We start from the raw sequence: 24,549 nt of genomic DNA on the forward strand, positions 1-24,549 counted from the left end.
TACCTCCAGGCTCTGATCAGGCCCTACACCCAAACAAGGGCACTGCGTTCATCCACCTCTGGCCTGCTCGCCTCCCTACCACTGAGGAAGTACAGTTCCCGCTCAGCCCAGTCAAAACTGTTCGCTGCTCTGGCCCCCCAATGGTGGAACAAACTCCCTCACGACGCCAGGACAGCGGAGTCAATCACCACCTTCCGGAGACACCTGAAACCCCACCTCTTCAAGGAATACCTAGGATAGGATAAAGCAATCCTTCTCACCCCCCCTTAAATGATTTAGATGCACTATTGTAAAGTGGCTGTTCCACTGATGTCAGAAGGTGAATTCACCAATTTGTAAGTCGCTCTGGATAAGAGCGTCTGCTAAATGACTTAAATGTAAATGTAAATGATTTGAGCGTTTCAGTTCAACTTTAACACTAATGTAGAAATATACTTCAAACACGCATACAACTTTGTGTAAAAGTATTATAAACTTTAACAAATTTGAATTGCCCACAATCCTCTACAAACGGAACCAAATGGCAAGTTGTTTCAAAAACGTAAAATTCTTAAGTTGATATAAATATTATGAATATGGTGTAAATTAAACAATTTCCTTTGTTGTAGTTTTTACTCACAAATAATCGTTCAGATGTTGCAGTTATATTTAATTAAATTAACATTTCTGAAAATCATGTTTTACATTTTTTTTATTTTTTTTATTTAAATTTTATTTTACCCCATTTTCTCCCCAATTTCGTGGTATCCAATTGTTAGTAATTACTATCTTGTCTCATCGCTACAACTCCCGTACGGGCTCAGGGGAGATGAAGTTCGAAAGCCATGCGTCCTCCGAAACATAACCCAACCAAGCCGCACTGCTTCTTAACACAGCGCGCATCCAACCCGAAAGCCAGCCGCACCAATGTGTCGGAGGAAACACCGCGCACCTGGCGACCTTGGCTGGCGTGCACTGCGGCCGGCACGCAACAGGAGTCGTGAGGGTGGTGTGGACATCTTAGCACCCTGTTTTCACCTAATTAGCATTTAGGACGAGGTGCACCCCTCCCTCTGCCCCTTCCCGGCCCTGGGGGTGGTCCTCTGGCGTTTCCAGGCGGCCCCCTTGGGCCTGGGGGGCGGGTCACAGCTGCTCGGGAGTTTGGTGCAGCCAATGAAACATCCTTCTGAAGGTTAACCCCCTTGACATTGTCAGCTGCTCCTGGACGTTTTGACACCTTGGGAAATTTGCTGCCCTTCTCGCTCATGTTTTCTGAAAAAGCAAAAGAGAAAAACGGGGTGGATGTACAGCTACTTATTCCACATATTATTGTGTTACAACCTGAATTCAAAATGGATCAAATATATATTTTTCTTACCCACCTACACATAATACACCAAAATGAAAAAGTGAAAACATGTTCTTAGATTTTTTTGCATTAAAAAAAGAGAAACAAACCCTACTTGCCATAGAGTTTCAGGCTGATTTAAGTCAAAACTGTAATTAGGCCACTCAGGAACTTTGAATGTTGTCTTGGTAAGCAACTCCAGTGTATATTTGGCCTTGTGGTTTAGGTTATTGCCATGCTTTAATGTCAATTTGTCTCCCAGTGTCTGTTGGAAAGCAGACTGAACCATGTTTTCCTATAGGATTTTGCCTGTGCTTGGCTCTATTCCATGTATTTTTATTTTTTATTTTAACTCCCTAGTCCTTGCCAATGACAAGCATACCCATAACATAATGCAGCCACCACCAAAATGAACAAATAAAAAAATAAAATGATGTACCTTTTGTCTCTGTGTTTCAGAATTTCCCTTCAATTCGTAATTGGCTGAATGTATCTCATCGGAGAAAGCATCCAAGCGAGCAAACATCTTCCCTTTGTCTCTGTATGTGTAGCCCATCTATCTGATGCTGTCAGGTCAAAAAGAGTAGGATATTGTTGCCACCAGTAGCATTGAATGCAAGGGAAGCCATCAAGCATGTGGCCTCCCTTGATTAAAAAAGTATAAACTAATAATGGCTAATAATGGCGGATAATGGCGGGCGGAAGACAGGGTGGTGCGGCAGGTGCCGCTTCTCATACGAATTTTATGTAAAACATCAGGTGTACATCGACCCCAGCTAAGTAACTCATGCAAAGAGTTAAAGTGCAATTATGTGTTTTATCTCCAGTACTTTTCTATGATTGTCAGTTATGTAGCTGCTCTAGTGATAATGTCAGTGCATCCTTGCTGGGATGACACAATCAGTCTACTACCAGAGACTGTCAACACCAAACACATTGGTTCAGCGTTCCACGGGAGCGGACAGTACACAGCATACCATAATGTTCTGAATAATGGCCACGTCTACTACCGGAGAATATCAACACCAAACACATTGGTTCAGCGTTCCACGGGAGCGGACAGTACACAGCATACCATAATGTTCTGAATAATGGCCAAGTCTACCTCGCTCCCTATTCCACTGAACCACTTAGGCGTAACAAACACAAGTCCAATATTTATCGGAAACTTTTAAACTACCTGTTCACTAACACTCTTCCTTGGCTAAATGGAGAAATCTGGAAATTGATGGAATAACGATATTATGCTCTAAAAATAGACATGACAGATGTAGGTTTACCATGTTGAGAAATAAGGTGATGAAAGAAATCGGACAGGCCAAGACAAACCTTTTTATTAACATAATTGGTGAAGCTAAACAAGTTAACAGGGAAAGACCATAGTAACACTGCAAAAAGACTAGAAATCATGATGAATAACAATGTAACACAGGACGCAGTCAAAATAGCAATAGCCTTCAATTCCTACTTTATTGACTCTGTCAGGGTACTGACACAGAACCCCTCCACTGGTTTCTTGGGCTCAGTGCTAGTAAATGACACTCAACCTGTCTTCATCATAAGGGAGACAAAGGCGAACAAGGTGATTAGCTCACTAAAGAACTCTAAAGCCAAATATGTGTTTGGGCTGGACTCTACCTTTCTTAAAAACTACAAAGAGTCACTCATTGGCCCCATTACTAAGGTCACCAACACATCTATTGGTCTCGGGGTGTTTCCAAAGGTATGGAAGTTGGCCATAATAACGGCCATCTTTAAATCGGGCGACCCTGCTGACGTGAGTAACTACATGCCCAATAGTATACTACCTGTGATGTCAAAGGTTGTTGAAAAGTGTATAGCAGAACAACTGATTGCCCACCTCAACAACAGCCCCTTCACATTACACTCCATGCAGTTTGGCTTCAGAGCGAAACACTCCACAGAAACGGCCGACTGCTTTCTTTTGGAAAATGTGAAGTCCAAGATGGACAAAGGGGGTGTTGTTGGGGCTGTGTTTCTGGACCTAAGGAAGGCTATTGATACTGTTAAACATGAGATTCTCATCACAAAATTGTCCAAGTTCAACTTTTCCCCCGATGCCTTGAGATGGATGAAATCATACCTTGAAGGCAGAACTCAGTGTGTCAGAGTGAGCAATGAGCTGTCGCAAACTCTTAGCTATGATGTGGGTGTGCCCCAACGGTCAATACTGGGGCCCCTCCTGTTCAGCCTGTACATTAATGATCTGCCTTCTGTCTGTACTGGGTCTGAAGTTCAAATGTATGCAGATGATACAGTGATATATGCGTGTAACAGTATAATTTTAAACTGTCCCCTCGCCCATACCCAGGCGCGAACCAGGGACCTTCTTAACACATCAACAACAGTCACCCTCAAAGCGTCGTTACCCATCGCTCCACAAAAGCCGCGGCCCTTGCAGAGCAAGGGGAACCACTACTTCAAGGTCTCAGAGCAAGTGACGTCACCGATTGAAACGCTATTTAGCGCACACCGCTAACTAAGCTAGCCGTTTCACATCCGTTACATGTGCATGCAAAGAGCAAACAACAAGCTGCACAAGAACTCACTACTGTAATGGTCCAGGTTACAAAGTGGCTCAGTGACTCGTGTTTGCATCTCAATGTGAAAAAAACGGTTTGCATGTTCTTCACAAAGAGGGCAACAGTTGCTACTGAGCCAGATGTGTATGTGTCAGGGGAGAAGCTCCAGGTGGTATCTGATTTTAAGTACCTTGGCATCATACTTGATTCCAACCTCTCTTTTAAAAAGCATGTGAAAAAGGTCATTCAGATAACCAAATTCAACCTAGCTAATTTCCGATTTATACGAAATTGTTTGACTACAGATGTAGCAAAACTGTACTTCAAATCTATGATACTCCCCCACTTAACATACTACTTAACTAGTTGGGCCCAAGCTTGCTGTAGAACATTAAAACCTATTCAGTCTGTCTACAAACAGGCTCTCAAAGTGCTTGATAGGAAGCCCAATAGCCATCATTATCTGTTACATCCTCAGATAGCATGAGCTCCTGAGTTGGGAAACTTTTGTGCAATACACCGATGCATGTCTTGTATTCAAGATCCTAAATGGCCTGGCTCCCCCTCCACTTAGTATTTTGTTAAACAGAAAACCCAAACATACGGCTGCAGATCCACAAGGTCTGCCATGAGAGGTGACTGTATAGTTCCCTTAAGGAAAAGCACTTTTAGTAAATCCGCTTTCTCTGTGAGAGCTTCCCATGTCTGGAATACACTGCCATCAGACACACATAACTGCACCATGTATCACACTTTCCCAAAATGAATGAAGACATGGCTATAGGTCAATCAGATTTGTGAACATGGTCCCTAGCTGTGTATTGCCGCTTTCCATGTTGTCTGTTGTCTGTAGCTTGTGAGGTGAGGAAACACTTTGTTGCTTTTGTGAATTTTGTCTTGCTGCTTTTTGTTCTATGTTGCTCTGTCTGTATGCTACGTCTTGCTTGTTCTATCTTGCTCTGTCTGTATGCTATGTCTTGCTTGTCCTATGTTGCTCTGTGTGTGCTCACTACTCAATGATTGTCTATATTGTAATTGTTTTTAATATCCTGCCCAGGGACTGCGGTTGAAAATTAGCCAGCTGGCTAAAACCGGCACTTTTACTGAAACGTTGATTGATGTGCACTGTCCCTGTAAAAATAAACTAAACTAAATAAACTCAATAGCCAATCAGCATTTAGCTAAACTGAGCAAGCTCAACTGTGAACGGTCTTGGCGCACCAAAAAAAAGTGTCATGGGAAATCCGTTTGGATTTGGCTTCGCACCAATCATATTACAAATGTAAAACATCAAAAGCCAAACATCATTGACAGAAAAAACTTAAATTGTTGCATCTCGTTGTGTTGTTGTACTCTGGTGGATAGCTAGCTAGTTAAAATTGGCACTTTACTAAATTAGCCATGGATGGAGATAGAGATTTAGACTTGTAGATTTACTTAATTCTCCATAATGACCAATGATTATAACGGCAATTGGGAACCAACTATAAAATTATACATTATACCCCTGGCCTGAGAGGATAGAAGTTCAATATGTAGCTAGATGCAGTAAGCTAATGTTAACTAGCTGGCTCATCTTTGCTCATGAAATAAAGTTAGGCTTGCGAGCAAGCATTTTAGTCAGGGAGTCTAGGACAACATGAACTAAAAGTGTGTCCTGTCCTGTTTGACAGGGTAATAGACCGTTTTGGCAACATGAAGGAAAGGAGGATGGCATTGGCATTTCTCAACAAGTTAGGTGAGTCAACATGTTTTTTCTACTTATGCACACACACACACACACACACACACACACACACACACACACACACACACACACACACACACACACACACACACACACACACACACACACACACACACACACACACACAGAAATCAGTAACATGGACAGCCACCTGATATTTAGCTTATATTGATTGGACTAAATTGTTTTGGGAATCTAGTTGTCACTGTATTAGACTAAGCATAAGTGATTTGATTGATGATGTTGAAGTTGAAATAGTGCTATATTCTTTGTGACTTGTGATAACTCTGTTCTAAATCAATAGTTGTTTAGTCGTCTGAAAATGTCGGAAACATTAACTTGATTGACTTTGCTGTAGGCCATATAACTGTTTGTAACATGCAATAAGCATATTTTTATTTATTTATTTATTTCACCTTTATTTAACCAGGTAGGCAAGTTGAGAACAAGTTCTCATTTACAATTGCGACCTGGCCAAGATAAAGCAAAGCAGTTCGACACATACAACGACACAGAGTTACACATGGAGCAAAACAAACATACAGTCAATAATACAGCATAAACAAGTCTATATACGATGTGAGCAAATGAGGTGAGATAAGGGAGGTAAAGGCAAAAAAAGGCCATGGTGGCAAAGTAAATACAATATAGCAAGTAAAACACTGGAATGGTAGATTTGCAATGGAAGAATGTGCAAAGTAGAAATAAAAATAATGGGGTGCAAAGGAGCAAAATAAATAAATGAAATACAGTAGGGAAACAGGTAGTTGTTTGGGCTAAAATATAGGTGGGCTATGTACAGGTGCAGTAATCTGTGAGCTGCTCTGACAGTTGGTGCTTAAAGCGAGGTGAGGGTGATAAGTGTTTCCAGTTTCAGTGCTTTTTATAGTTCGTTCCAGTCATTGGCAGCAGAGAACTGGAAGGAGAGGCGGCCAAAGAAAGAATTGGTTTTGGGGGTGACTAGAGAGATATACCTGTATGATATGAGATATGCATTGTGGACTCCACCTGAACGATGTTGCGCTCCTTTTTGTGATTAAACAAAGGTGTTGTTGAATTCATTTTCCCTCTGTGTCTTCTTACTTTCTCGAGCTTAGGCCTATATATCACGGTGGCAAGGCATACAGTGCCTTCAGAAAGTATTCAGACCCCTTGACCTTTTCTACATTTTGTTAAGTTACAGCTTATTCTAAAATTGCTTAAGTAAATAAAAAATCCTCAGCAATCTACACACAATAACCCATAATGACAAAGTGAAAACAGGTTTTTAGACATTTTTGCAAATTTGTAACAAAATAAACAGAAACACCTTATTTAAATAAGTATTCAGACCCTTTGCTATGAGACTCGAAATTGAGCTCAGGTGCATCCTGTTTCTACAATTTGATGGGAGTCCACCTGTGGTAAACTCAATTGATTGGACATGAATTGGAAAGGCACACACCTGTCTATATAAGGTTCCACAGTTGACAGTGCATGTCAGAGCAAAAACCAAGCCATGAGGTCGAAGGAATTGTCCGAAAATCTTCGAAAGAGGATTGTGTCGAGGCAGAGATCTGGGGAAGTCTACCAAAACATTTCTTCTGCATTGAAGGTGCCCAATAACACAATGGCCTCCATCATTCCAAAATGGAAGAAGTTTAGAACCACCAAGACTCTTCCTAGAGCTGGCCGCCCGCCCAAACTGAGCAATTGGGGGAGAAGGGCTTTGGTCAGGGAGGTGACCAAGAACCCGATGGTCACTCTGACAGAGCTCCAGAGTTCCTCTGTGGAGAGGGGAGAGCTTCCAGAAGGACAACCATCTCTGGAGCACTCCACCAATCAGGCCTTTATGATTGAGTGGCCAGACAGAAGCCACTCTTCAGTAAAAGGCACGTGACAGCCTGCTTGGAGTTTTCCAAAAGGCACCTAAAGACTCTCAAACCATGAGAAACAAGATTCTCTGGTCTGATGAAACCAAGATTGAACTCTTTGGCCTGAATGCCAAGTGCCACGTCTGGCACCATCCCTATGGTGAAGCATGGTGGTGACAGCATCATGCTGTGGGGATGTTTTTTAGGGACTCGGAGACTAGTCAAGATCGAGTGAAAAATGAAAGGAGCAAAGTACAGAGAGATCCTTGATGAAAATCTGCTCCAGAGTACTCAGGACCTCAGACTGGGGTGAAGGTTCACCTTCCAACAGAAAGGTGAACCCTAAGCACACAGCCAAGACAACGCAGGAGTGGCTTTGGGACAAGTCTCTGCATGTCCTTGAGTGACCAGTCAGAGCCTGGAGTTGAACCCGATCGAACATCTCTAGAGAGACCTGAAAATAGCTGTGCAGCAATGTTCCCCATCCAACCTGACAGAGCTTGAGAGGTTCTACAGAGCAGAATTAGAGAAACTCCCCAAATACAGGGGCTGACAATCTTGTAGCATCATACCCAAGAAGACTCAATGCTGTAATTGCTACCAAAGCTGCTTCAACAAAGTACTGTGTAAAGGGTCTGAATACTTATGTAAATGTACAATTTAAGTTTTTATTTTGAATACATTTGTACAAATGTCTAAAAACCTGTTTTTGCTTTGTCAATATGGGATATTGTGTGTAGATTGATGAGGGAAAAAAACATGTAATCCATTTTAGAATAAGGCTGTAAAGTAACAAAATGTGGAAAAAGGTCAAGGGGTCTGAATACTTTCTGTATAAACTTTCTGTATAAACTTTCTGTATAAAGCACTGTATAAACTAACAGGTGATAGAGCAAATCATTCAATTATCACAACCCATAGGTTGCAATATGTCTTTTTTCTGTCTTGCCTTGCCTTGGATTTGCCCCAAACATAACGCTTTGTGTTCAGGACATAAAGTTAAGTTATTTGCCACATTCTTTACAGTTTTACTTTAGTGGCTTATTGCAAACAGGATCCATGTTTTGGAATATTTATATTCTGTACAGGTTTCCTTCTTTTTATTCAGTCATCTAGGTTAGTATTGTGGAGTAACTACAATGTTGTTGAGCCTTCCTCAGTTTTCTCCTATCACAGCCATTCAACTCTGTAACTGTTTTAAAGTCACCATGGTGAGATCTCTGAGCGGTTTCCTTCCTCTCCGGCAACTGAGTTAGGAAGGACGCCTGCATGTTTGTAGAGACTGGGTGTATTGATATACCATCGAAAGTGTAATTAATAACTTCAACATGCTTAAAATATTCAACATCTGCTTTTTATTTGTACCCATCTACCAATACCCGTCCTTCTTTGCTAGGCATTGGAAAACCTTCCGGGTCATTGGGGTTTAATCTGTGTTTGAAATTCACTGCTCGACTTAGAGACCTTACAGATAATTGTATGTGTGGTGTATAGAGATGAGGTAGTCATTCAAAAATCATGTTAAACACTATTATTGCACAGAGAGTGAGTCCATGCAACTTATTATGTGACTTGTTAAGCAAATGTTTACTCCTGAATTGATTTAGGCTTTCCAAAACAAAGGGGTTGAATACTTACTGAAGTGAGACATTTCAGCTTTCCGTTATTAATTCATTTGCTTTAAAAAATGTAAAACATAAATGCACTTTAACATTATGGGGTATTGTGTGTAGGCCAGCGACACAAAATCTCAATTTAATCCATTTTAAATTTAGGCTGTAACACAACAAAATGTGGAAAAAGTCCAATTGTGTGAATACTTTTTGACAGCTCTGCTTCGGAGCGATGTTATGATACAATTCACTCAAAACAAACTGTTTCTTTTATTGATCTTTGAAGTGGGTTCACATTTTTTTCTTAATGCCCAAAAAACATCCAACCACCAAGTGGTGCTGAGTGGAGATGGTAGGAAGGTAGAGTAGGCTATGTGAACTGACCTGGTGGGGGTGCTTCTTCCGCAGGAGGGGGAATTAGAGAACGGTTGGGAAGAAGGCCAACCAGGTCATGCATCACCTGGTTGGTACTCTCCTTGTTGTTCCTCCTGTTCTTCTCCTCATCTCTAGCCTAAACACAACCACAGATTATACTTTTGGTGTTGCTGCATTCATATTTACACACCCCTTCAGCATTACGTACATGCATTTAACAGTACTGAATAACATGTCATTATTTACAGTATAGGATTTAAGTCCTGAGAGACGGCAGCTCAGTTGCTCATGGTCATTTACCATTTGCATCTTCCTCTTCAGTTCCAGGTTGGCATTTTGATAGTTTTTGGAGGTCGCATTCAGATAGTAGATGGCCAACCTGACACAGGATCACAGAACTCTTGATATGATGAGCATGTGTATGTTACTATGACCATATGCATGTTTGCTTTAGTGTGTGTGTGTGTGTGTGTGTGTGTGTGTGTGTGTGTGTGTGTGTGTGTGTGTGTGTGTGTGTGTGTGTGTGTGTGTGTGTGTGTGTGTGTGTGTGTGTGTGTGTGTGTGTGTGTGTGTGTGTGTGTGTGTGTGTGTGTGTGTGTGCGTGCGTGCGTGCATGCGTGTGTACATACACCATCAGCAGCACAGCTGGTATGATCAGCCCAGGATTAGTTGCGTAGGTGAAGATATTACCAATGAACGCTGGTAGGTCCTTCTCTATCGTCTCCATGACAACATCATACATTTGCGCCCTTCCACTAGTAGACAAGAGACCAGCATTAGATGTGTGCCTAGTGTGTATGTGTGAGTGCGTGTGTGTGTGTGCATGAGAGACACCTGAAGGGGCCACAGTCAGAGGAGGGCGACAGGGTCATTATGGTGTAAACCACAGGCAGAAGACTGAGGAAGAGCACCAGGAGGAGGAGGCCCATGTAGAAGTTGTTGGATTTGGAGGCCTTGAAGACCCTCTCATGGGGAACGTTACAGCTCATCACGGCCCAGCACTGGTAGTACATCGAGGAGAGGAGACGCAGGACGTTCAGCCCTACCAGGCCAGGTGCGTAGAACGCACCCATCCTGAAACAAACACAGATACAGAAATATGTGTTAAACACAACTTACAGGATGATGGTTTATGTGATGTCTCATATTTACTCACCAAATCATTCCTTGATTGAAGATTAATCCAAGCACGTTGCCACTGATGTCAAACTCTCCATAAGACGGCTAGAATCACATATAAATATTTGAAATAGTGCAATGCATGAGATAAATAATGTAAACATAATTCTGTTCATCGTCCCCCCTTTCTCTCTCCCTCTTTCTCTCTCTCAGTAATTAACTTCCCAGGGCAGTGTCCTGTGTCTTGGTGAATGCGAAGGATCACCTATCGTGCCAGATGTTGCTGTGTGGTATCAAGTTTACTTGTTCTCACACATACAATAAGCAAAGATAAAACAAAGTAAAGAGCAATATAGTAGTGCTGGATTGTATTGATAGTGAGTAAGTATACCTTGTTACCATACTACCATACATGTTATTACCACTTTATCCCATACTGTAATGTAAAGTGCTACCAAAATGTCTTACGATAGAATGGGAACACACACACAGTAGAACAGTAGTTATGTTATTCTTCGGAAGCATAGCACATACAAATCCAGCCTCCAGGTCCCAGCACCAGCAGTAGTTGAGGAAACGCACAATCACGGCTCGCACAAAGTCACCAATGAGGATGGTCAGATATGTCACCTGGATGTCAGAGACGGTGAGCTTCACAAACTCCTAGAGGGCAGCACAGAAGGGAAACTAAACATGAAACGCCCAGCATGTCACACAGCCTCAGTCTCATCACTGGTGCACAATGACAGAAACTTTATGGGCTGCCCAGGTCAGGTGGAGGAAAACCCAGGAGGAACAACAAAAGAATAAAAAACGGTGGTCTGCCACCGCTATGTTTAGTAAAAAAGGGAAAACGGAGGAAGAACGCGGGTAATCCTCACTATGCCAACGTCGGTCTCCCAGCACGGCCCTCTGATGACATCAGCAGGAGGGATCTCCGGAGGGGGGATGTCAGTAGTGTTGTGGAAGGTGCTGTAGTTGGCATAGTACTCCTTCAGACCCCAGATAGTGGCATTCTTAATGTACTTCTCCTGTTCCAACTGTACACATGTTAACACACAAAGACAGGTTCAGGTGAGTAAGCAAAATATACATTCATACAATATGTACGGAACACACACACACACAGGTGAAAAAACACAAAAACATGCATTTGCAGGTACATAACACTGACACATTGTCTGGTACCTTTTCGTTGACATCATCAAACAGGGCGAACAGGAAGGTGTAGAGGTTCCCAAGGAACAGGGCAAAGATGCGGCCCAGCTGCCACTTGAGGGCGATACGAGGGTGGTACTCCTCCAGCTCAGCGATAGTCTCAAAGAGAGGGGGGCACACCAGCCCCAGCAGTGACATCACAACCTCCACCTGGAAAGTAAAACAACCAATCACCAGGATGAAGACTAAAAAAATACTTTAATGAATAACCATTAAATACTGAACATACTATTATTAAATGAGTATTTCTTTATAAAGATGTATTAGCATTTATAAATATTATAAGCATTACATTCATTAACATGTATAACATGAATCATATAATTTATAAACATGTAATAATTTTTAGTGGCTTACTCATGAAAGTTAAGTGTAACCCAAGTGTGGTATGATATATATATTTTATAAATGTTTGACTGTCATGTCAACCCAGATAATAGCACAACAACCTACAACTGAGGAAAACAGGACAAACACCAAATGTACATTTCTAGCTCATTCCCTTTGACTAGATGAACCATAGCACAGCATGTATCTGATCATAACAACTCAACCTGCCTCATTCTTTTCATACCAGGAGAGCGTATTCTGATCTACTTTTGCAAAGTCCTGAGACCTCTTGACCACAAAATAGATGAGGAAGCCACTGCCCCCCAGGCTGCAGAGAATGAAAAGATTGGCTAGAACCCGCAGGAACCTCCGCAAGTGGATGTTCTCATCCTTCTGGTTCTCCTGTTCGTCTACTATGGATTCCTACCGAGAACAGTCGATTAGTGAGAAACACAGTGGATACTATGGTTGAAGATAGTAAGTGTCTAGGTGTAGTACATTTTTACATGTATATGATTCTTGGGAGATTGAAGATTTTTAAAGATAAGAGCAATGGATATTTGTAGAACAAAGTTATGCATAAACAACAGTATCTTGTGCCAAGCTAGTGGTAGGTCAGTCTATTAGCTATGGATAGGCCTAAGTGTTAGCTGCTGCTGTGTTTACCTTAAAGCTGGTGGTGATGGAGGCATACTTGTTGTCAGCTGTCTCTGGGTTCCCAATGAGGTAATCCCAGCTGGTGAACATCTTAAAGGTGAATGTAAACTGTCCATCGTCCCCACCATCTCCTCCCTCATCCGAGTTACGGGCCATCCTGGGGGGGAGGGTTGCTGGCATCAGTATTTCGGATACTGTTTGTGTGTATGTGGATTAGTATGTATTTACTGTGTGCATATGTGTATGTTCACATGTGTGTGTTTAACCCACGTTCTAATGACCACCATCAGGCTGTAGCCGAAGATGCCAACACCGACCAGTAGGTAGGACAGTGGCAGTCTGAACTGGAGGAGTCCGATGGTGCGTTCGTCATTATAGTAGCCATAGAACAGAACAGAGTACTTGCAGTAACCCTGGTGAAATTAAGAAAAAGAATCATGTTCATATGCAAGTCATTCATCTGAAATTAAGCTGACAGTGACAAGTACAATTGATGTACTGAAAATGTGTAACACTTTATTAAAGGACCCACCCATAACAAGTTGCAGCCACTATTTCGATGCCATTTCCTGTCCGAAGAATGATGAAGGCTACTTACACATATTCACAAATTGAAATATACATATTCATTGAAATAATAGGCTACAATAGCTTTGCTCATAATCATTCATGCCACCAATGACATGTAACATGTAACTAACTATAAGTTCCTTGAATTTTCTTTTGCGGGTTCCTTTGCATTATCTGAATAGACACGTGTGGGTTCTAGCTATCATTACACCAATCAAAGCATTAATCTTTGGGGAGGGGGGGCGAAGACATCAAAACTATGAAATAATACATATGGAATCATGTAGTAACCAAAAAAGTGTCTTCTTATTGGGGTCCTTTAGTAGTGGTTCTTCGCAGCAATTCAACCATGAAGGCCTGATTCATTCAGTCTCAAGGCTGTCATCAAGGCATTGGGTGGCTACTTTGAATAATAACTAATATCAAATATATTTTGATTTGTTTAACACATTTTTGGTTACTAAATGATTCCATATGTGTTATTTCACTTTTATTTTGTTTTGTTTCGTTGTTTATATAGACCACCAAAGAAAAGTGAAAATGGACAAATTATTCAATGGATTATGATAATTTTCTGAAAAAAGATTTTAAAAAGTAGACTTGCAAAAACATACATTTGCACCACCTATTTTAATTTGCTCCATGGCTCAGGCAGCCAAATGGACACAAGGCTGTTTGGCTCAGCTCAGTCGCGAAGAGGAATAACTTTGCAGCTGTTTCTGATTAATAAATAATGCCACGCTGGTGGGTGGTAACATTCAAGTAAAACCCAGCCCTGAAACTAAACATAGGCTGAAAATAATTTGATTGTCATATAGGATCCGAAGTTGGCAGTTCAATTTGTCACTTCAAGCCCGAATATATAATACTTTGAATAAAACGATGGCTTATTGACTTAAATCGCTGTGCAACATCATGGGTTCTGGCCATCGTCTTTCAGCTTGAAACAGTGTATCTCTACCGGTGTGGGTGTTTAATTACAATGCAGGTACAATGCAATATGATGCTGTTATTCATGAACATGTATGACCCCTAATGTCTTAAAATCTACTTTTTACCCTTTTTTTTAACCAGTAATTTAAAAGTACTGTATGACATCACATTTTATGTATGTTTGTTTCATATGTACAATCATATGAAGTAAACGTGAACCTTAAGTAAACTTTACAAGGTGATTAAATATGGCATCACTCCAAAGATCCTCACTCCAAAATCAAGGAGGACAGAGTAGTCCATGGCTTTGGCCTGCTGCGCTCTGGGAACAGTTTTCCTGGGTATAGACCCATACGGAAGACCCATCATCACCTCCGGACAGAAAGAAAGGAAAAATGAAAGGGAAGTGGGGAAAAGACTGTAAGAATGAGACAGTGAGTCCCTCCTACGATATCTCTCCATATGCTGACCAAATGAACTGCAAACATTTTGCAAGACAATGGACTATGTGCTTAAGGTAAAAAGCTGCTCACCTCTGGGAGAACAACAAGACCAAACATTAACCCAAACAGGACCAGATTTAGACCGTACATCCACCGCAAGAAGATGAAGTAGGAAGCCACAGATGACCCAAAGTGACCTGAGGGTTAGAGTTCAAACTCCAAAAGTTACATAATGAATAGATAGAACTACATTACATGAACAAGACAGAAACTCTAGCTTTAAATAATAAATAATAAATAATGGTACCCACTCTCAACCTCTTTAATCTTTCTTTCCCATGGAATACAGGCTGTTTTGAAATTGTCAAAGTCACGGTTGAACTTGATCATTTTCTGAAACAAAAAAGGTGAAGAGAGAATATTTTAAAATAAAAGTTTATCACAGACGTACTGTGTAGTTCCTGATAAGAAAAAAACATCTTAAAACAATTCCATATGTTAGTGTAGACCCCCGTCCCCCCTTCCCCCATCCCCGTCCCCTGATTTAGGCAGGGCTTAGACTCTAGAGGGTTAAATGTGTATTTTACATGCCATATCAAATAACATCAAACAACAGGTGTAGCCCTTACAGTACAATTACTTACAAGCCCTTAACCAACAATGTAGTTTTAAGAAAAATAAGTGTTAAGTAAATAATAGATACGTAAAAAACTAAATAGCAAATCATTAAAGAGCAGCAGTAAAATAACAGTAGCGAGGCTATATACAAGGGGTACTGGTACAGAGTCAACGTGCGGGGGCACAGGTTAGTTGAGGTAATTGAGGTAATATGTACATGTAAGTAAAGTTAAAGTGACTATGCATAGATAATAAACAGAGAGTAGCAGCAGCGTAAAAAGAGGGGAGAGGGGCTATGCAGATAGTCTGTGTAGCCATTTGGTTAGCTGTTCAGCAGACTCATGGTTTGGGGATAGAAGCTCTTAAGAAGCCTTTTGGACCTAGACTTGGCTCTCCAGTACTGCTTGCAGTGTGGTAGTAGAGAGAACAGTCTATGACTAGGGTGACTGGAGTCTTTGACCATGTTTAGGGCCTTCCCCTGACAACTCCTGGTATAGAGGTCCTGGATGGCAGGAAACTTGCCCCGGTGATGTACGGGGCAATACGCATTACCCTCTGTAGTGCCTTGCGGCCGGAGGCTGAGCAGTTGCCATACCAGGCGGGGATGCAACGAGTTAGGATGCTCTCGATGGTGCAGCTGTAGAACTTTTTGAGGATCTGAGGACCCATGCCAAATCTGTTCATTCTCCTGAGGGGAAATAGGCTTTGTCGTGCCCTCTTCATGACTGTCTTTGTGTGCTTGGACCATGTTAGTTTGTTGGTGATTTGGACACCAAGGAACTTGAAGCTCTCAAACTGCTCCACAACAGCCCCTTCGATGAGAATGGGGATGTGTTCAGTCCTCTTTTTCCTATCGTCCACAATCATCTCCTTTGTCTTGATAACGTTGAGGGAGAGGTTGCTATCCTGGCATCACACGGCCAGGTCCCTGAACTCCTCCCTATAGGCTGTCTCATCGTTGTCGGTCATCAGGCCTACCACTGTTATGTCGTCTGCAAACTTAATGACGCTGTTGGAGTCATACCTACAGCAGAGGACTGAGCACGCACACCTGAGGGGTCCCCGTGTTGAGGATCAGCGTGGCAGATGTGTTTTTTTTTTTACATTTAACCTTTATTTAACTATACAAGCCAGTTAAGAACAAATTCTTATTTACAATGACGGCCTACCGGGGAACAGTGGGTTAACTGCCTTGTTCAGGGGCAGAATGACCGATTTCTACTTTGTCAGCTCGGGGTACCGAGCCAGCAACCTTTCAGTTACTGGCCCAATGCTCTAATCACTAGGTTACCTAGTCCCCACCTGGGGGAGGCCAATCAGGAAGTCCAGGATCCAGTTTCAGAGGGAGCTGTTTAGTCCTTAGCTTAGTGATAAGCTTTGAGGGCACTATTGTGTTGGTCTGTTGGGGCGGTATGCAAATTGGAGTGGGTCTAGGGTTTCTGGGATAATGGTGTTCATGTGAGCCATGACCAGCCTTTCAAATCACTCCATGGCTACAGAAGTGAGTGCTACGGGTTGTTAGTCATTTAGTCAGGTTACCTTAGTGTTCTTGGGGACAGGAACTATGTTGGTCCTCTTGAAACATGTTGGTATTACAGACTCAGTCAGGGACAGGTTGAAAATGTCAGTGAAGACACTTGCCAGTTGGTCAGCTCATGCTCGGATTTCATGTCTTGGTAATCTGTCTGGCCTTGTGAATGTTGACCTGTTTAAAGGATTTACTCACATCCGCTATGGAGAGCGTAATCACACAGTCATCCGGAACAGCTGATGGTCTCATGCACGCTTCAGTGTTGCTTGCCTCGAGGCGAGCATAGAAGTAATTTAGCTCGTCTAGTAGGCTCGTGTCACTGGGCAGCTAACTTAGGTCTTAACATATTGAAGTTGTAAATGCATAATTTGTTTGAATTATTCATAATGATTCAGTAGGACATAACTAATCTTTAAGACTGTGGACTCAGTTGTAAAGTTAACACTTAGTTAACACTTGGCCTAGGAAAAGTTACCTTAGCCATTATGACTTTGTAGGCGTAGAGCTTCCTCCCTTTGCCCTTTCCCAGAGCCCCCTCAAACTTCTCCACAAACGCCTGGCATTCCCTACAATTCAAACCCACAAAAAAGAACGACTCATCAACCAACAAGAAGTATCAATCACTGGTTTGATAAACCACCCACAAATAAATCAGTGAGAAGCTGGTCAAAGAACATCAATCAGCAAAGGGTAATGGACAATCTATCTACTTTGTCATTCCATAAAGTAATTAAAGTATTTCACAAAATAAATTGACATTTGATCAGGCAATGTAGCATCAAAGGCACAATTATATTTAAATTTAATCTAAAAAATAAATAAGATGACACCACAAGTAATACATTAGTTATTGTGTAAGCCTTAAGGTATGTGCAAAGTACTGTAGTTATAGAAAAAAGAGAAAACAGCACAGCAAGAGCAAGTCCCTATGTGAAGGCAATCAGCCAATGGGAAATCAGTGGAGGAATACACATGATGGTGGCCATTTTGTTTACTTGAGGAGTTTAAGCCTCCTCTTCATGCGCCACGGTTTGTTTCTTAGAGTGGCGATCAGCTTCTTCTTCTCCTCCACCTCTTCCTTCTGAGCAGCAATCTCCCCTTCTGACAGAGAATCCTCGTCCCCTGACTCGCCCGAAGAAGAAGAGCTATCAGAAGAAAGAGCTGTTACCACGGCCAGGGGTCAAGTCAGGGTCAACCATGTGTCAACCAGAGTAGAGTTATAGTTCCAGTCAGACTGTCTTTGCTAAGAGTGGGCAGTATGGCCAGAGGCTTTACACAGTGCCCAATTATCATGGTACAAACGTTGAACTTGTCACATTATGTTGAAACGCATCTGGCAGACCAACAGAAAATACAAAAAGAGAACATTGCTTTGACAATGTAAGCATATGTTTCCCATGCCAATAAAGCCCTTAAATGTAATTTCATTTAATTGAATTGAAATGAGGGGACAAGAGGGGATACATACAAGTCAAATAACATATCCTAGCATAGTCCAGTAACCTGGTCCTCCCATCGACCCAACCAGACATGAACAAACCCCATTCCGACCATGTAATCCCTCAACTCAATGTTATGAACCAACACTACCCCATGATTGAGCCAGCACAAATACCACTACAACCCAACTCTATTCTGGTGAAAAATACTGGTTATGCATTACCAAAACTTGGTAATGTTAAAATGGTTGAACACTTTTGACAGAGGTTCCCAGGGATGACCCAAGGGATGTCCCGTCACATGACGATACGTTTTCTCCATTAACATTACGTTAACACATTCTAGAAACGTTGAAAAACAACATAATTGGATTATTTCCCCAAACGTTCTCATAACCATTACAGCAATGTTTATCAAATCGTTTTTTCTGTGTAAAATAAAAATCTGGAATGTTGTCATGCTAAAGTTAGCTGGAAACCAATTGGACTTAACTGGGACTCAATTGGAACGTTACCCAGCATTATAGGATCGTTCACTGTTTGCAAGTATCAAGTTTTAATATCTCCATAGCTCAATAGCCTAATATCCAGAATCATGTCAAAATTGGGTTTATGTTTTGAAATAAAAATATGTTTATAGTTTTAAAGGGGATTGTAAAAGTTTGTAGAAGGTTTCTAAGTGGTTTATAGATATTTTATTAGTTTAAAGTAGGGATGCACGATATATTGAAATCGGCTGATATTAGCTAAAAATGCCAACATCGGCATCGTCTCTATTTCTAGTTTAACGCCGATGTGCAAAAACCGATGTCAAAGCTGATGTGCATGCCTCTGTACGCCACAAAAAATACAGCATTACACAGAACAAAAGCAGAAAAGTACTAAGTGCACACTTCCAACAACTAAACAAGTTTAAGTCGAGCAGTCATTTGAAAGAGTTAGAACATTTCAGCTAGACAACTCAAAGGCAAAATCATTTAAAGCCAAGATAATGGAATTCATTGCCCTTGACAATCAACCGTCCTCTGTTGTGGATGATGTTGGCTTTTGCCGACTGGTCGAGCCCCAGTACACACTATTTTTCAGATGTTGCCCTACCAGAGTTACACAGTATTGTTGAAACTCACATCCATGAGCTTCACTACTGACATTTGGACCAGCAATGTCAGTCCCAAGAGCATTATGATTCTGACAGCACAGTGGGTCAACGAGGATTTCCTACTGAGGAAAGCCGTATTGTTCAAGAATGTGCTGGTTCTCATACCGCTGCTGCCATTTCAATGGCATTTGAGAACATGTTTGAAACTTGGAAACATGAACACTCCTAGCACCATTTGAACAACTGACAGGAGAAATAAGCTCATCAACTGCGTCTGCAGCAGACGTGATACCCTCTGTCATGGTATTGAAACGCCTGCTCAACAAACTGTCAACAGACCGTGGGGTTAAAACTTACAAAAGTACTTGAGGCTGTGAACAAGTGATTCGATGGCATTCTCTCTGAGCCTCTTTACTGTGTTGCCGCCATGCTTGATGCTAGGTACAAGGACCGTTACTTCGATGCAGACAAGAAACAGGGTTTACGTGAAATGTTACATACACAGCTGGACAAGACAGGTCCAAGAGGCTTCTAAACAGCTTCTTTCCCCACAGTGACAGTGTGCACTGAGGAAGAGAGGCCATGGACAGCTGAAACTTCACTGCCCCACAGTGACTGTACGTACATACCCAACCAGAAGCCATGGATTACAAGTAACATTCACACTGAGCTAAAGGGTAGAGCTGCCACTTTCAAGGAGCGGGACTCTAACCCGGAAGCTTATAAGAAATCCTGCTATGCCCTCTGACAAACCATCAAACAGGCAAATCATCAATACAGGACTAAGATTGAATCGTACTACACGGGCTCCAACGTTCACCGGATGTGGCAGGGCTTGGAACTATTACAGACTACAAAGGGAAGCACAGCCGAGAGCTGCCCAGTGACACGAGCCTACCAGACGAGCTAAATACCTTCTATGCTCGCTTCGATGCAAGTAACACTGAAACATGCATGAGAGCATCAACTGTTCCGGATGACTGTGTGATCACGTTCTCCGCAGCCGCAGCCGATCAGAGTAAGACCTTTAAAAAGGTCAACATTCACAAGGCTGCTAGGCCAGAACATGCGCCCAACCAACTGGAAAGTGTCTTCACTGACATTTTCAACTTCTCTCTATCTGAGTCTGTAATACCAACATGTTTCAAGCAGACCACCATAGTCCCTGTGCCCAAGAACACTAAGGTAACCTGCCTAAATGACTACCGACCCGTAGCACTCACGTCTGTAGCCATGAAATGCTTTGAAAGGCTGGTCATGGCTCACATCAACACCATTATCCCAGAAACCCTAGACCCACTCCAATTTGCATACCGCTCCAACAGATCCACAGATGATGCAATCTTTATTGCACTCCACACTGCCCTTTCCCACCTAGACAAAAGGAACACCTATGTGAGAATGATATTCATTGACTACAACTCACCATTCAACACCATAGTGCCCTCAAAACCCAGCACTAAGCTATGGACCTCAGGTGGTAAGGGTAGGTAAGAACACATCCTGCACACTGATCCTCAACATGGGGGCCCCTCAGGCGTGCGTGCCCAGTCCCCTCCTGTACTCCCTGTTCACTTATAACTGCACGGCCAGGCACAACTCCAACACCATCATTAAGTTTGCTGATGACACAAATATACAGTGCCTTGCGAAAGTATTCGGCCCCCTTGAACTTTGCGACCTTTTGCCACATTTCAGGCTTCAAACATAAAGATATAAAACTGTATTTTTTTGTGAAGAATCAACAACAAGTGGGACACAATCATGAAGTGGAACGACATTTATTGGATATTTCAAACTTTTTTAACAAATCAAAAACTGAAAAATTGGACGTGCAAAATTATTCAGCCCCTTTACTTTCAGTGCAGCAAACTCTCTCCGGAAGTTCAGTGAGGATCTCTGAATGATCCAATGTTGACCTAAATGACTAATGATGATAAAGACAATCCACCTGTGTGTAATCAAGTCTCCGTATAAATGCACCTGCACTGTGATAGTCTCAGAGGTCCGTTAAAAGCGCAGAGAGCATCATGAAGAACAAGGAACACACCAGGCAGGTCCGAGATACTGTTGTGAAGAAGTTTAAAGCTGGATTTGGATACAAAAAGATTTCCCAAGCTTTAAACATCCCAAGGAGCACTGTGCAAGCGATAATATTGAAATGGAAGGAGTATCAGACCACTGCAAATCTACCAAGACCTGGCCGTCCCTCTAAACTTTCAGCTCATACAAGGAGAAGACTGATCAGAGATGCAGCCAAGAGGCCCATGATCACTCTGGATGAACTGCAGATATCTAAAGCTGAGGTGGGAGACTCTTTCCATAGGACAACAATCAGTCGTATATTGCACAAATCTGGCCTTTATGGAAGAGTGGCAAGAAGAAAGCCATTTCTTAAAGATATCCATAAAAAGTGTCGTTTAAAGTTTGCCACAAGCCACCTGGGAGACACACCAAACATGTGGAAGAAGGTGCTCTGGTCAGATGAAACCAAAATTGAACTTTTTGGCAACAATGCAAAACTTTATGTTTGGCGTAAAAGCAACACAGCTCATCACCCTGAACACACCATCCCCACTGTCAAACATGGTGGTGGCAGCATCATGGTTTGGGCCTGCTTTTCTTCAGCAGGGACAGGGAAGATGGTTAAAATTGATGGGAAGATGGATGGAGCCAAATACAGGACCATTCTGGAAGAAAACCTGATGGAGTCTGCAAAAGACCTGAGACCGGGACGGAGATTTGTCTTCCAACAAGACAATGATCCAAAACATAAAGCAAAATCTACAATGGAATGGTTCAAAAATAAACATATCCAGGTGTTAGAATGGCCAAGTCAAAGTCCAGACCTGAATCCAATCGAGAATCTGTGGAAAGAACTGAAAACTGCTGTTCACAAATGCTCTCCATCCAACCTCACTGAGCTCGAGCTGTTTTGCAAGGAGGAATGGGAAAAAATGTCAGTCTCTCGATGTGCAAAACTGATAGAGACATACCCCAAGCGACTTACAGCTGTAATCGCAGCAAAAGGTGGCGCTACAAAGTATTAACTGAAGGGGGCTGAATAATTTTGCACGCCCAATTTTTCAGTTTTTGATTTGTTAAAAAAGTTTAAAATATCCAATAAATGTTGTTCCACTTCATGATTGTGTCCCACTTGTTGTTAATTATTCACAAAACAATACAGTTTTATATCTTTATGTTTGAAGCCTGAAATGTGGCAAAAGGTTGCAAAGTTCAAGGTGGCCGAATACTTTCGCAAGGCACTGTGTATATATATATTCAGAACCTTACGCTATGAGACTCAAAATTAAGCTCAGGTGCATCCTGTTTCCACTGATCATCCTTGAGATGTTTCTACAACTTGATTGGAGTCCACCAGTGGTAAATTCAATTGATTGGACATGATTTGGAAAGGCACACACCTGTCTATATAAGGTCCCACAGTTGACAGTGCATGTCAGAGCAAAACCCAAGCCATGACGTTGAATAAATTGTTGATAGAGCTTTGAAACAGGATTGTGTCAAGACACATATCTGGGGAAGGGTACCAACAAAATGTTGCAGCATTGAAGGTCCCCAAGAACACAGTGGCTTCCATCATATTCAGTTGTGCAACTGACTAGGTATCCCCCTTTCCCATTCCTAAATGGAAGAAGTTTGCAACCACCAAGACTCTTCCTAGAGCTTCCTGGAGCTTGCCGCCCGATGGTTACTCTGGAGTTTACCAAAAGGACTCTCAGATCATGAGAAACAAGATTCTCTGGTCTAATGAAACCAAGATTGAACTCTTTGGCCTGAATGCCAAGTGTCACGTCTTGAGGAAACCTGTCACCATCCCTACCGTGAAGCACAGTGGTGGCAGCATCATGCTGTGGGGATGTTTTTCAGTGGCAGGGACTTGGAGACTAGTCAGGATCGAACGAAAGATGAACAGAGCAAAGTACAGAGAGATCCTTGACTGGGGCGAAGGTTCACCTTCCAACAGGACAACGACCCTAAGCACACAGCCAAGACAATGCAGGTGTAGGGACAAGTCTCTGAATATCCTTGAGTAGCCCAGCCAGAGCCCGGACTTGAACACGATCTAACATCTCTGGAGAGAACTGAAAGTAGCTGTGCAGCGACACTCACCATCCAACATGACAGAGCTTGATAGGATCTGCAGAGAAGAATGGGGGAAACTCTCCAAATACAGGTGTGCCACACTTGTAGCATCATACCCAAGAAGACTCGAGGCTGTAATCACTGCCAAATTTGCTTCAACAAAGTACTGAGTAAAGGGTCTGAATACTTATGCAAATGTGATATTTCAGTTGTTGTTGTTTTTTATAAATTTGCTAAAAATTCTAAAAGCCTGTTTTTGCATTTTCATTGTGGGATATTGTGTGTAGCTAGATGAGGGGAGCTCACAAATAGTGAGCTACGGTCATTGTCGTAGCATTTTGTAACACTTTTGTGCAACCCTATAACCCATTTTCATGACTCAACTCCCTGAACTAATTAATGAATACATTGAAGGGGCACATCTGAACAGAGACTGTCAGACCCCTCCTTCATACATGATAGTGTGTGGAGCATGGAGATATGTGAGAGAGATGGGCCTCTCAAAGGATACTGCACCTGCTGTACTTTGCGTTCTTCTTTTTCTTGTCTTTCTCGTTCCCTTTGTCCTTCACTCCTTTGCCTTTGGCGTCACTTTTCCCTTTAGCATCGCTCTTCTTCTCCTTGTTCTGCCCTTCTTTCTGGTTCTTGCTTGTCGATTTTCTGCCTTTCCTTTTCTTCCCTCGTTCTTCCTCCTCACTCTCCTCCTCACTCACCTGCTTGACTGCCTTTTTATTTCTGCCTGCAGCCTTTGGGCCCTTCCACTTGACGCTCTTCTCCTCTTCCTCATCCTCTTCCTCGCAGTCCTGGACCTTGGCCTTCTTCTTATGAGCCCTCTTCCTCTGTGCCTCGTCTTCCTCTTCCTCATCCTCTTCCTCGCTGTCTTGGACCTTGGCCTTTTTCTTATGAGCCCTCTTCCTCTGTGCCTCGTCCTCGTCCTCCTCTTCCTCCTCGCTGGTGGCCTGTTTGCCATTCTGTCCCCCGGCTCGTGGAGAGAGTTTGACTTTCCTGTTTCTGTCTCTCCACCTGA

The 24,549-nt window shown here is 42.3% G+C and overlaps 1 protein-coding gene across 3 annotated transcripts; it reads right to left on the reverse strand.

The window, feature by feature from the left end:
• Positions 1-500: 500 nt before the first annotated feature.
• On the reverse strand, positions 501-24,549 carry LOC135547746 (transmembrane channel-like protein 2-B). 3 transcript variants are annotated; one of them, XM_064977124.1, is made up of 19 exons: positions 24,039-24,361; positions 17,873-18,022; positions 17,353-17,443; positions 15,040-15,121; positions 14,819-14,925; positions 14,559-14,657; positions 13,053-13,195; positions 12,792-12,939; positions 12,354-12,548; positions 11,766-11,945; positions 11,459-11,617; positions 11,112-11,240; positions 10,615-10,682; positions 10,293-10,532; positions 10,088-10,213; positions 9,759-9,837; positions 9,464-9,594; positions 8,557-8,566; positions 501-1,216 (listed from the first exon to the last, which is right to left on the reverse strand). In XM_064977124.1, exons 2-19 carry the CDS (start codon positions 17,896-17,898, stop codon positions 1,022-1,024), a joined length of 2,208 nt encoding a protein of 735 aa, XP_064833196.1. In that variant the 5' UTR covers positions 17,899-18,022; positions 24,039-24,361; the 3' UTR covers positions 501-1,021. The 3 variants fall into 3 exon arrangements, with proteins under 3 accessions (XP_064833196.1, XP_064833107.1, XP_064833149.1); XM_064977035.1 differs by lacking the exon at positions 8,557-8,566 and having other exon boundaries at positions 501-1,251; positions 9,468-9,594; positions 24,039-24,549; XM_064977077.1 differs by lacking the exon at positions 8,557-8,566 and having other exon boundaries at positions 501-1,241; positions 24,039-24,549.

This window comes from Oncorhynchus masou, chromosome 1, assembly GCF_036934945.1.
Source record: "Oncorhynchus masou masou isolate Uvic2021 chromosome 1, UVic_Omas_1.1, whole genome shotgun sequence".
Lineage (NCBI taxonomy): Eukaryota > Metazoa > Chordata > Actinopteri > Salmoniformes > Salmonidae > Oncorhynchus > Oncorhynchus masou.

Excerpts from the sequence above, each read along its gene's own strand:
- LOC135547746 (XM_064977035.1), bottom strand. The coding sequence starts at position 17,898 with ATGAAGAGGAGGCTTAAACTCCTCAA. Across the intron at positions 14,926-15,039 it reads AAAGATTAAAGAGGTTGAGA|GTCACTTTGGGTCATCTGTG; the intron begins GTGGGTACCATT and ends TCTAACCCTCAG. Across the intron at positions 11,618-11,765 it reads TTGATGATGTCAACGAAAAG|TTGGAACAGGAGAAGTACAT; the intron begins GTACCAGACAAT and ends ACATGTGTACAG.